We start from the raw sequence: 13,155 nt of genomic DNA on the forward strand, positions 1-13,155 counted from the left end.
GGCAAAAATAACGATTCAATTTGTAGGAGTAGCGCTAACAAAACTGAATCGTCACTTCTGTCAAGCGACTGTAGGCTGCCGTCACAGACGAACCCCGCCATGGAGCGTGGATCATTGGCCAACTACGGAGTACGGAGTATAAACAAGTTGCTTCACTGGTACGAAGTACATTCTAGTACCATGCGCGGCAATCATACAGCGTACAATACACCTACAGTACTTGCTTGCGGGAATACTGATAAGTACAGTACAGTACAGTGCTTACAGTACAGCAAGTAAGTACAGTACACCCGACATCGCCCCCTCCACCGTCATCCCTTTGCTTCCCTTCCTCCTACTTCTCTCCATAACAAGACGACGACGCTCCGGATGGTGCACGACGCCCGGTGACGTGGCGTCGACCGGTCTTGCTTTTTGCTTTGCTTTCTTCCGTCCCTTTGCATTTCATCATGCTTCCTCGGAAGAGACAGCGCCCCAACCCGGGAGACTCGACCTCCGCTCTGCGGCGGCCGAAACCGAGTCAAAGCACTACGTCACTGTCTCAAGGTGTCAGTGCAGCCGAAGCCGACTTGGCCCTCAGTCAACGGAGGCTACCCCCGCCTGCACCGTCGACGGCAGCCCAGCTGTTGGGAGCAAACGATCACAAGCAGGTGCGCGAGCCCTTCACATGAGCCTCCGCCTTCCTCGCTCGCCTCTCACCACCCGTGCCCGTCGTGGCTGCTAACTCCCACGTCCTCAGGTCCGGAAAGCCAAGAGTTGGTACGGCTCGTGGCCGAAGACGCCCGACAAGGCCTCGCCTTCCACCTCGGTCGCACGGGAGAACATTTTGGGAGGCACCGTCCGGTCCAATAAGGCGCCGGATCTGAGCCGCTTCGACCAGAGAAAGGCCGACGATTCCGCCAGCGTCCGCAGCAACGCAGCGGCACCATTGCTTTCGAAGGTGCCCGAGAACATGCCCCTTCCAAGCCGCGAGACGTCTTCCTCCACCCGAGAGGCACCGGAGCCCTCGACTGGCGAGGACGGCGCGTCTTCCCATCCGCCAGCACCCGCCAACAGCCCTCCGCGCCCCTCCTCGAGCTGGGCCGGCTGGTGGTCAACCCCCGTCGCCGACCCCGTCCAGACGCAACCTCCATCGGCAGAGGACTGTTCACAACGCCATAAAGAGGCAGACGACGGCAAGCCAGGTACGAGCAGTCAAAAGCAGGACGCGTCAGCTGCTCCGCACTCGGCGCCCGTGCCACCGGAAGCAACGGCGGCGACGTCCTGGTTCGGCTTCTTGTCCAGCACCGGTCCCAAGTTGGACCCAAAGCCAGATCTCCCCGAGGATGTGACGACGGACGTCAAAGATGCCGAGGACGTTGTGATGGAGGATGCACCACCACCTCGGCCGACGAAGCAAGCCGCCACACCAACGGCCGGCTCCACATGGGCCTTCTGGTCCAAGGACTCGCCCAAGAAGGATGGGAAGAGAGGAGAGGCCGAGTCTGGAGAGATGGCCATCATCGGCGAGGTCTCCGAAGCACACCCGACACCCATGGCCGAGGGAGATGTCGACGGTTCCAAGAATCAGCGCAACAAGGCGGATCAGGCGAAGAAAAAGTCGACGTGGCGGAGGAAGAGGGCCAGGCCACGCGAGTCGATGGAGTCGGACACGCGAACGCCTACGCCCACGCCGCCGCACGGCAAGGTCGATGAGGGCGCCGAGCCGGTGTCCCAGTCCGAGACGGAATCGAAAGCGCCTCAGGCAAGGACAGAGTCCTCGACCGAGTCCACCTCGGCGTCCAAGCTGCCGCCGAACCTCCTCCTCCCCTCCTTCACCAGCACGTACCGGATGAAGGAAAACCCGACGATTGTGCAGCAAATCGCGAGCTTCATCCTCCGTGCTTCGCCGGCGCCGCCAAGCCACGTTTTCCGCGTTCAGGATCCCCCCAAGGTCCGCAAGGCCATCGCCATCGGCGTCCACGGCTTCTTCCCCGCCACATACCTCCGGCCCATGATCGGTCAACCGACGGGCACATCCCTCCGGTTCGCCAACCTCTGCGCCGATGCCATCCGCCGCTGGACCGACGCCCACGACTGCGAGGGCTGCGAGATTGAAAAGGTGGCGCTCGAGGGCGAAGGCCGTATCGGCGAACGCGTCGGCAACTTGTGGAAGCTCCTGCTCAACTGGATCGACCACCTGCGCACCGCCGACCTCATCCTCGTCGCCTCTCACTCGCAGGGCGTCCCCGTCAGCGTCATGCTGCTCGAGAAGCTCATCGACCTCGGCATCGTCACCAACGCGCGCATCGGCGTCTGCGCCATGGCCGGGGTCGCCCTCGGTCCCTTTCCCGACTACAAGTCCAGCATCCTCATGGGCTCGGCCGCCGAGCTCTGGGAGTTTGGGAACCCTGAAAGCAGCATCTCGCAGCGATTCGAGTCCGCTCTCAAGCACGTGCTCGACTACGGCGCCCGCGTCACCTTTATCGGCAGCATCGACGACCAGCTGGTGCCCATGGAGGTACTTTCGCTCCCCCCTCCCCTCTTCCCTTTTTCTTCCCGCGGGGACTGCGAGCTGACAGACTTTAGTCGGCCGTGTACTCTCCCGCCAGCCATCCCTACATCTACCGGGCCGTCTTCATCGACGGCCGCATCCACGCCCCCGACTTCATCGCCCACCTGGTAGGCTTCGCCCTCAAGCTGCGCAACCTCGGCGTCTCGGACCACGGTCTCATCCGCGAACTGTCGGCTCCGCTCGCCGGCAGCCTCTACTCGGGCGAGGGCCACTCCCGCCTCTACTACGACGATGCCGTTTACGACCTCGCCATTGCGCACACGCTCGAGACGTCGTCCATGGCCAACCTCGCGCCGTGCGACGTCAAGCCCCCGGTCGCGCGACCCAACAACGCCGCCAACCCGGCGGCGGCCAACCCGTACGTTCTGCCGTGGATCATGCGCGGCATGCTCGAGGAGGACTTTGTGCGGACCGAGCTGAGCGCCGAAACGGAGGAGCTGCTGCGAAAGTTTGACGACTGGAAGCCTGCCAACAAGGCGCTGAGAGACGTCAAATATCGCCTGGAGGCGGTGCGTTCGAAGCTGTGACACCGTGACACCATTTCATTCATTGTCCTGTATTCTATCGTATCGTAGCCGCATCTCGGCCGACGGGGACTTTTTTTCTTCTTTGCATGCTGAACTAGACAGCGGGTCATGGCTAGATTATACACGCAACAGATGCGAATCAATAGATGGCAACCAAGCCACGGAACAAGAGCCATGGTGTCGTGTCGTAGGGCACCCATGCTGTGCACAGCCGCCGCCGTAGCACTCCCCCATCCTCTGAGCTTTCCCATGACCCTTGCCCTCGAGCTTCCTCCGGGTCCGGCCGCGTGTCCTCGTGACCGCCGCCACTCGCCCTGTATTGCGAACACAAATGGACAGCGGTACAAGTTGAAGGTGACGAGGCAGCAAGAAATAGGTCAGCCAGAACGCGCCAGGAGACGGTTTGGAAATTGGGTGCGCCGCCGAGGTGGCCCTCGCTACAAGTCTGCACCGCGGTTTTTCGGAGGAGGCCCTCAACGGGCCAATGTCGTGGTTTGTATGTAGAGGTAGGTGGTGAGTAGCTACTGTACAATCAAGTCGCCACCAAGGCGGGGGGCCATGGTTCGCACCAGCCATGCCGCGCCGCTGCTGCATCCCGGATCTGACGTGGGCTCTATATGGTACACTGTCTTGCGCCCCGGTTCGCTCACGGGCACGTAGGGCTTGCCGGGGGCGCAGGCTGGGCTAGGGCCGCTTTCCCAGCTTCCAGCCGTCGATGCGGTCCTGGATCTGATCCCAGGTCAAGCTGTGGCTCGTCAGTCCGTACGCCTGAGCCTCCTGGACGACGACGGTGGGCGCGCCGCTGCCACGGCCGGGGTTCGCGACGGCGCCGCCGACGACCATGGAGGCGACGCGACGCAGGTCGTGGACGGTGAGGGCCTCGATGCGGGCGCACATGTCGCGGACAGGCACCTTGCGGCCGTGAACCTGCACGCTGCGGCCGAGATCTTCGAGCTCGACCATGCGGCTCTCGAGGTTCATCAGCAGGCTGCTGCGAAGCTGGTTCTTGGCACGGGCCACCTCGCCGTCCTGCAGACGGGCGAAGCCCTTGTCGAGGGTGAGGGCGTGCAACTCCTGGCACATGACGTCGATCATGGCCGAGGTGTGGCCGGGGAGGCAAGAGGCGGAGATGCCGAAGAGGCCAGAGTCGGTGTAGGAGTGGTTGAAGGCGACGCACGACTCGACCCAGCCGTGCTGGTTGAGAACGTTGGTGTAGAGGCGCGAGTACATGCCCTTGCCCGGGCCGCCGGCGGAAAAGGAGCCGCCGCCGCCGAGGAGGGTCTGCAGGGTTGCGAGGGCGTAGATGTCGTCGGAGGCGACGGGCAGGCCTTCGAAGGCGAGGTGGATGTGGGTGAAGTTGGTGCCGGTGAGCGCCGGCGGCTGCGGTGGCAGCGAGAGGAAGCCGCCGGTGTACCGGGCGAGCTGGCCGTCGGCGGACTCGGGGGCGGCCGAGGTGGACATGTTTTTGAAAAAAGGCATCTTGGAGACGAGAGTGGGACGCGGTTGGTGATCCGAAGAGGATGGCGAGGCCGACGAGGCCGACGAGGAGCCGGACATTTCGCCGTCGGAGGCGCCGTCGCTCGTCTCGGAACCGGTCTTGATGCTCAAAGGTGACGTTGACGGCATGTCTCCGAAGTAGCGGTGGGCCAGGCCGACGGCCTCGCCGTGCTCGACGCCCGCAAAGGCCAGGACCATCCGCTCGGGTCGGTAGAAGAGGTCTCTGTAGGTCATGACGGAGCCGCGGTCGATGGCGGCGAGCCGCTCCTCGGGACACAGCAGCGGGTTGCCGAGGGTGTTGTCCTTGAAGGCGGCCGTGTGGACGAGCTCGGGCAGGATGAGCTCAGGCTTGGCCCAGATCTCGGCAATCTCGTAGCGGGCCGTCTCGATCTGCTGCGCGACCTCGTCCTCGGTGATGCGAGGGTCCCGGATGGTCTCGGCGAGGAGGCCGACGGTGGCGGGGACGGCGTTGTTGAAGGTGGCGGCCTGGTACATCATGGACTCGCGCGAGGAGGCGCACTGGATGTTGCCGCCGAGGGCCTCGACCTTTTCGAGCATGTCGTCGGCCGAGTGCGTCGACGTGGACTTGAAGGCGAGGCGGTCCATGATGTGAGAGACGCCGCGGAGGCTGCTGGTTTCGAATCGCGACCCGGCCTCGATGTAGACGCCGACACCGGAAAAGGACCCGGGGAGGGCCTCGGAGGCGACCCTCAGCCCGTTGGGCAGCGTCGTGATCCGGTCCAGCTCGGTCGGCTCCTGAAGGCGGACGGGGGCGGCGTCAGCAGGCTCGCGGGCAGCAGCGCGGAAGGAGGAGCAGCATGCGGATTGGTGCACGATGCATCATGGATGGTTCATGGACCCCGCCCGATGCATCACCGAACGAAGGGCGTGGGGATGCGTGACGAACCTTTGGTATCCCATCCACCGTCACGGTGGCGAGACATCGTCGCGAGGACGGGCTTGGCAGCCTTGACAGGATCGAGGGGCTCCTTGGTCGCAGCAGCCGGGCGCACGGCTGCAGCCGCGTGCTGAACTGTCGCAACATGCTGGCTCGGCTGGCTCTGCTGCCTGCAAGGTTGGCGAAAAGAGGTGTGGGAAGGACGAAGGCTTCACGGCGCCGTGCCTGCTGTACGACTTTGCGGCACCGTCGTGACCAGATTTCGGGCCGTCGTCCTCCGCGGCTCGCAGGCTTCGGTGCCTGGCCGGATCATCCCGCGCCGGAGTCCGACGGCACCCGCCACAGGTCGCGCCACTGGTACAGCATTACCTACTGCATGTACTGTATACACCTCCTGTATTATTACCAGAAGCAGTAATTAGTACCGTACTTGGACTAGTAGTACAGGTACTTGGTGCACAGTGTTAGTGTCGTAGGTGCATGTGTTTGCCAGATGTACGGATTACTTGCGGAGTACCCTTCATGTATGTACGTAGTACTGCATACTTGTGTGTACGCACATGTGGTGTCCATGTACTTGCTAGAGTTGACATTGTTATTCTTACACAAGTACTTGCACTTATTCCGTGGTTGTGCGAGTAATATACGGAGTAGCAACTACAAGTACTGGGCACCTTGGCCTTGTCTCACCCCGACCAAGAAGTACATGCACTGTACTGTACTCTGTACACCAAGCATATACAGATACTTGTAGGTACTAGGTACTTGATGTAAGTAAACTACGTAGTAGGTAGGAGATGCAATTAACACTTTATTACTTGTCTCTGTACTCCGTACTTACAGTACACCTACCTACTGTACGTACAACTACGTGAGCTTACTATGGCAGCAAGGATGAACTTACTTGCACAAATATCGCTTCACACATACTGTAAATCCCTGACCCTGTTGCTGGCGTCGGGCATATCCTTGAACGGCGATGAAGACTTGATAATAATATTTGTCGAATTTCCAGTTGTTATGCGGAGTACGTATGACGTCTACAACAGCATGTACGGAGTACTTGCAGCAAAGGGGAAAAATGTCTATATCGCCCGTCAAGTAACTGCCCCACATCAACACCATGGAAAGTGACTTCCAGAACGATAACCACTCGTTGCCCCCTGGTGTGCCTCTGCGCAGACCGAGACATCCAATGTCCATTCAAGTCACCACAGCACCATCGCTTCGTTTCGGCCTGAGACAGGTGTTCGCCACCAGCGCCCTACTGTTCTTGCAAACAAGTACAAGAACGGAGTGCAGGTATTAACACCCATGTGTCGCATGGTGGACAGCTTCAAAATCACCCGCTTGCTGCGAGGGCAGAGTAACGAGGGGGCATTCGACGGCGCCACGATGAGCGGCGGGCGAAATATACTACGTTACGTGCTTGTCGTCTCGGCGCGGAAGATCAGCGTGCTAGCAAGCAGCTTATGCACGCGCTCACTACCTAGTAATTAGTACCTACTGTATATGCAGTCAGGTAAAAGGTAGAGAATAAGCAGAGAACGGGTCGAGGCCCGCGATGCAAACAAAGCGTCTCCAGAATGTGCCCGGTGATGATTGATACCCAACTCGGCCAACGCCGTGGCAGAGGCCCATATGCGTCGTGTCGTTGCCAGAACTCGCAGCGGCGTCGCTTCCTTTGGCGCCGACTAGGGGTCTGCTCGCTATGCGTGTCCGTCCGTACGTGCACTCATACATTGTACATGACAAAAATCAACCAACCCTCGTCCCCTACGGTCCGTGGTCGAGCCCGTGCGCGATGGCGGTTTCATGCGCCGATGCCCTGCGCCGATGCCCTCCGTCGATGCCCTTGCGCCGATTCATGAGCGAAGCGTGCTGCACCCGCAGGTCCGAGTCGTCGTCGGCCTCAGCGGCTCGAGTCGTCGCTCGCGACGCCTCGACCGAGGTCCGGTCCGGCGGCGGCGTCGAGGCTTCGCATCTCGGGTGTCGCGTCGGGGGCTCGTTGGCCGGCGCTGCCGTCAAACACCCACGGGCCCGCGTTGTTCCGCGGCGTGATGGGTCCTTCGCCGTTGATGACGGGCGACGGAGACCGGTTCTCTCGCAGGTCGTCGACTCGACGGGCGCCCGACGAAGGGTTCCTGATGGGCAGGGGCTCCGTCGCGGCGTGCGGCAGGTTCGTCGCCGGGCCGCTCGGGCCGTCGAGGGCGGCCACGTTGACGGTGACGTCCATGCCGTCGGCGTCCTGGACAGTCAGGTCGGCGGCCGGCGTCGACGTCGACGCCGGCAGGCCGTGCGGCGGTTGGTCCTGGTCGGCGGCCTCCCGGTCGTCGCCGCAGAGCTCCTCGTCGAGCTGCTGCCACTCGCCGTCGGGCTCGTCGACGTCGGCCTCGAGATCGGCGCTGGCCCGGCAGTTGGGGCAGAAGAAGATGGGATACTGCGGCGACGACAGGAGCGAGCGCACGCACTTGAAGTGCCACGTGTGCGAGCAGGGAGCCACGAACAGGGATTGGCAAGGCTACGCGTGGCCGGCAAGGTCAGCGGCGCCGCGGCGGAAATTGGACGGCGAGGGAGAGGGGGGTTGGGGTGGGGGGGGGAGGACGAACGGCGATGGAGTTGAGGCAGATGGAGCAGTCCTGCGACGTTGAGCTGACCGTCGAGGCGGCGCCGTTGGACGCCATGGTGCGCAGTCGCTTGTGGGCGGCGACGCTGCGACGGTTAGCACGCGCTCCTCCTCTCGTCGGGCGACGGCGGCCGGACTCACTTGAACGTGTTGGGCTTATTCTGCCAGCCCCGGTTGAGCTCGAGCCTCATCTTGACGCATCGAAAGATCATCTCCTCGCCACCCTTGAAGTCGATGCCGAGCTGGACGATGTCGCCGTCGTTGACGGCATACGCCTTGCTCTCCTGCGACGGCGGGCTGAGGCGGATGTGGTTGAGAAAGGTGCCGGACGAGCTCTTGACGTCGCGGATGAACCACTTGCCGTCCTCGGACCAGAACTCGCAGTGACGGCGGCTGACAACCTTGCTCTTGAAGCCGACGGGCGCGGCCGAGGGCTGGTTGGCGGCCATGCCGGCCTGACCGTCGCGCTCCGAGTAGCGGCCGACGCGGATGACGTCGCCGCCGTGGGGCAGGGTGCGGGAGATGGGGGGGAACGAGAGCGACGGGCGCGTCGACCGCGGGTCGTAGTAGGCCGACAGACGTATCGAGGGCGCGTTGTCGGGGTTGGGGGCAGCCGTGTCGGCCGCCGTCGAGGTCCTCGTCCGCGTCGAGGCGGGCTGGTCGGCGACGTCGACGTCGGCGCCGGCGCCAGACCTCGTCCGCGTCGGCATCTCGGGGATGGGCGCTGGGGGGCTCGAGGAAGCGACGAGGGGCGTCGACCGCTGCGACGTCCGCGCGTGGGATTCGGTGCTGTCGGGCGTCGAGTTGACGAGAGTCAGCCGGTTCACGTTCTGGCCGGCCGGGATCGTCGTCGTCGTCGTCGTCGTCGTCGTCGAGGAAGAGACGGTGTAGCTCGCCGATCGGGTCAGGTTGCCGCCGGCGGCGATGCTCGAGTTCGAGGCCGAGGCCGAGGGAGAGGCCGAATGATGGCTGCCGTCGCGGGAGAGCAGGTGGCTGTGCGTGTAGTTTCGCAGGTAGCTGAGGCCACGGAGGCGGCTGGGACGGGAGGGGGACACGGGGCTGGACGCCTGATGCCCCGCGGGAGGTGAGGAGAGCGGCTGGGTGAACATGGGGGGCGGCGAGCAGCCTGCCGGGAGCGCTGCGGTTCCGGAGAAGGGACGGAAGGAAGCGGGGGAGGAGGTGGGATGAAAAGGTAGGAAGAAGGGTGATGGGGGGAGAGGCGGGAAGGGATCAACCGGTTCGAGGCGAGGCGACCGGCTGCCTTTGCTGCCCTGCTTCCGCTGGCGACGTCGAAGGGGTGGCTGGCGGCAAAGGCGCCGTCTGGACTTTGCTTGCTCGTGCGAGACTGCGTCGTCGGCGAAACAAAAGGGAAGAGCGGACGGTGCGGCTTGCTTTCCGTTCGGCCGATTCGAAAGGGCCGTCGACCGTGCCGTCTATGCGAGGCTGTTCGGCGGTGGACCAGGGGGGGAGGGGGGGGGGGAGGAGGTTGGCGGTGACGGCAAAGCAAGACGGCAGGATGGGCGACGATGGGGTGGCGTCGAGGGAGAGGACGCGGGCGAGGCAAGGCGAGTCGAGTCGAGGCAAGGCGAGTCGAGGCGAGGCGAGGCAGTGGCAAGGTTGCACGACGACGGGGTGGGATGGATGATGGATGATGGATGCTAGGTGGTGGTGGATGCTGCGTGCGGCGTCGAGGCTCGAGATGGACGGATGGAATCGAGACGGGTGGGGTTGGGGAGGGCCTGTTTTTGATGCCGTCGGCCGCGCTCGGGGGGGTCATGGGCGAGCAGACGGGCACAGATGGCACAGATGCAGGCGTACTTACAGCACTTGCGCCGTACCGTCCACTCGGCACGCCCCTACGGACGGCTTAGGCTGCCTGTGCCCCGTCCCTGGGGGTGGTGAAGGAGGCCTGAGGCTGGCTGGGACCCACCGATGCTAGCGCACCGCTAGCAGTCGACTGCTACCGTCCCCGTTGGCAGCCTCCAGCGCTGTGCTAGACCTACTTGGTACGTGCCGGTTCTGCTTGCACCACGGTAGGTGCCAGTGTTTGCACCGCGCATGTAGCGGCACAAGTTTACCAGCTGCTGCCGCAACGAAGCACGGAGCGTTTCGTCGGTACCTATGACCAAGGTGCCTACAAATACTAGGTACATACTACCTACTCCGTACTCCGTAATAATTTAGTACTTAGTACGCGAATCCGTACATGGCACGGAGTACAGAGCACTAGGCACTAAGTTCTAGGTACCAGGTTAGTACCTACCTAAGTACCTAGTACCTAGTAGTAAATAGTAGGGAAATGGAGTACCGGCTGCAGCATTGCTGAGGCGCCTCGGCGGATGCATGGATGCCACTCACAGTGCTTGATTGTATTGGGCGTATTCGTGCCAGAGGGCACGAGGAGGGCCGACGCCGTTCCACCATGTCCCTCCCCTTCTGCTCGCCTCGCTCGTCTCGGCAAGTACTGTTCGACGGGACGGCCATGGCATCCGTACGCACTCCGCACCCGGTGCCGCGTTGCCATGAACGCTTGGCCATGGGTCTCGGGGCCGCCGCCGCCCAGCCGGCCAGTGCCCAGGCGGTGCTTGCTTGGCTGCAGCCGGCGTCCAAGACAGCGTCAGCGTCAGTGCACAGGCCAATCTGGGCCCGAACGGTACTCTGCGCACTTGCATTCAGATAAAGTACTCGGCGCTGCGGAATACGTATCGAATCCGTGTACCAGCACGCGTGCATGTACGGAGTACTGTAGACGGCAGCGGCGCCATCTTACAGTGCGCCGTCACCAATACTAGGTACTTGCAACCACGCACATCTACGGCGACCTCCGTCCTCGGCCCGGAAGGACGGAGGTATCCCACGCGCACTCGGCCATGTGTGTCGCTGGAGCATGTGCTCCCACGTCGATGAATGGATTGCCGTGCTCGATTCTCGTCTTACGGGTATTAATACGGATTGGCGCTCAAAGGTGGTTGCCAACGTCGCCAATGCTTGGCACCTTGTCGGCCATGTGTGCTGCAAGTACCACTGTGCTCTTGTCCCGCCGTACGCCGTAGCTGCCTCTAACCTGGCGCCTCTGTATGGCAGTATTCCATCAACTACTAGGTACTAACTGGAGGTACCAAGTACGGAGCACTTGCGCGTACTGTGCTTGGGTACTAGAGGTACTGGGGTTACCTTGGGTATTAGGTGTTGCTAGTACTGTAGGTAACTGAGCAGTCGGGGGCTGACCTTGACCCCGGCTCTCTCGTCGCCCATCCCGCGCCGCCGAGACGCATGTGGATGGGCCATCGGAGCAGCGTCGCAGGGTGTCACGGACGGTCGGCCATCATCCTTGCGTCCCGTGGGCCGCAAAGGGCGGGAGGGTTGCGTCGACGGAGGGGGTCTCTCGCCTCTCCAGCGGTCCGCAGTGCGTCCTCCTGCGTTCTGGAAGGCCGAGGCAGCGTCATCCACCGCCGGCGCTTGCTCCTGCGACTCATGGCTCAGGGCCTGGCGGCACAGACGGTGCGAGCGTGCCGCGGCGGTTGAATGGACGGCAAGGCGAATCGATTTCCCGCCAACGGTCATTCAAGAAGCGCATGCGCGCCCGGTGGCCGGCCGGCCAGTGAGGCCTCGCGTTGCTTCAATCACCTGCCGATGCCAAGGCCCTCGTGCACGACTCATGAGACAGACGCGAAGCTGATGGCTTGGCGTCAAACGACCCGGGGGGGAGGTGGCTGCCGTCGTTGGGAGAGAAGACTTGATTCCCAGGCTCGCGGCCCTCCCGGCAATCGCTGCACTGCAAGTACAACTAGTAAGCACTGTAAGTACTGTAGGTGTACTCTGTAGGTGTTCACCTACAAGTGCTTGTGTGATTGCATCTACTTACACCAACCACACCAGTCGCACTACATGTACATGTGCAGGTAGCTGCAGAACCGCCGTTGGCCAAACACGTCCATATCAATGCATGTGCCTGCAATGCCGTGTCCTCGTGCATGGACGGAGCGTGTTGGCGATTCCGAACATGAAAAACAGCCGCAAGCCCTGTGGGCCGACGTCACCCAGCCGCCCATTCTCCGACCTCGAGCCCGGTGCGGCGGTCCCCTACGTGCGTGCACTTGCGAGACGGTTCCAGCGCTACCAGCAGCCGATGGGTGCTAGAGCAGCCAGCAAGCACCTGCTGGCACGCCCTTGTACTCGGTGCGCATGTCAGTACTTAGTACCGGTAGTACCTAGCGGGATCACACACCACGACCAGCCACAGGCCACTATCTAGTAGGTAGAACCTGTACTTGCTCCCACCGGAGCTGCTCGTACCCTACCGAGCCGACGCACCAGGACGAGGCTGATGATCTCTTGGGAGGCTGAGAATCCAAGGAGCGATGGCGAGTGCATTGGTAGGTGCGTGCCCAGGGCAGGTGCCGGTACCTCCTCGCTGGACGGCACCTTGCACGCACCTGTTTGGTCGTTGCGTAGCGCCCTGTGCCGTCCGACGCCTCGCGCACTTTGCCGCTTGCAGCGCAGCACTCGGTGGCCGTAGCCCGCACGCGTTCCTCCAGCCTGCCGTCGACGCTGGATGCGTAAGCTGCGGGCGAGAGTAAATTTAGCATGCTGCTCTGACGCGGCACCGACGCAATGTGCAGATGGGAGAAAGCGAGCAGCTGGTGACGTACTCGTACGTGTGCGCCTTGTCGCTCTACTCTCCACTCGCCCTTGTCCTCCTACTCGTCCTGTCCTCACCGAGCACAGGGCAGGGACGGTGTCGTGTCCCGAAGCCGGAGCCTCGGCATTCTGCGTGCGACGGACGGCAGAGCGCGCACCATCTTCGCCTCAGCTGACACGATCGGGGCTGGGAAGCCCTTCTCTCGACGTAATGACCATTCGATGGGTGCTGCGAGACGGACTGCTGACTGCTAACGCGCAGCGGCCTCGGTGGTGGCTCGCGAGCAAATCACATGGCGACCGCTGCGACCGCCGACAACCCGCTACGCCTGCAAGCCGACGCCACGAGCGATCGCTAGCCCGGGACCCGTGATGGCGATGGAAGAAGCCGCAGGCGATAACGTGACCTCGA

General features: G+C 62.7%; 3 protein-coding genes across 3 annotated transcripts; 1 reads left to right on the forward strand and 2 right to left on the reverse strand.

The window, feature by feature from the left end:
* Nucleotides 1-449: 449 nt before the first annotated feature.
* Nucleotides 450-3,081, forward strand: DCS_02983 (uncharacterized protein; the record flags this gene model as incomplete). Its single annotated transcript, XM_040800308.1, has 3 exons — nucleotides 450-650; nucleotides 740-2,500; nucleotides 2,569-3,081. The coding sequence occupies 3 exons, from the start codon at nucleotides 450-452 to the stop codon at nucleotides 3,079-3,081; spliced, it is 2,475 nt and encodes an 824-aa protein (XP_040661191.1).
* Nucleotides 3,082-3,765: 684 nt separating this feature from the next.
* Nucleotides 3,766-5,623, reverse strand: DCS_02984 (uncharacterized protein; the record flags this gene model as incomplete). Its single annotated transcript, XM_040800309.1, has 2 exons — nucleotides 3,766-5,334; nucleotides 5,486-5,623. 2 exons carry the CDS (start codon nucleotides 5,621-5,623, stop codon nucleotides 3,766-3,768), a joined length of 1,707 nt encoding a protein of 568 aa, XP_040661192.1.
* Nucleotides 5,624-7,388: 1,765 nt separating this feature from the next.
* Nucleotides 7,389-9,211, reverse strand: DCS_02985 (FHA domain containing protein; the record flags this gene model as incomplete). The annotated part of the gene is made up of 3 exons (XM_040800310.1): nucleotides 7,389-7,997; nucleotides 8,086-8,188; nucleotides 8,244-9,211. 3 exons carry the CDS (start codon nucleotides 9,209-9,211, stop codon nucleotides 7,389-7,391), a joined length of 1,680 nt encoding a protein of 559 aa, XP_040661193.1.
* Nucleotides 9,212-13,155: the final 3,944 nt, after the last annotated feature.

Source organism: Drechmeria coniospora, chromosome 01, assembly GCF_001625195.1.
Source record: "Drechmeria coniospora strain ARSEF 6962 chromosome 01, whole genome shotgun sequence".
Classification (NCBI taxonomy): Eukaryota; Fungi; Ascomycota; class Sordariomycetes; order Hypocreales; family Ophiocordycipitaceae; genus Drechmeria; species Drechmeria coniospora.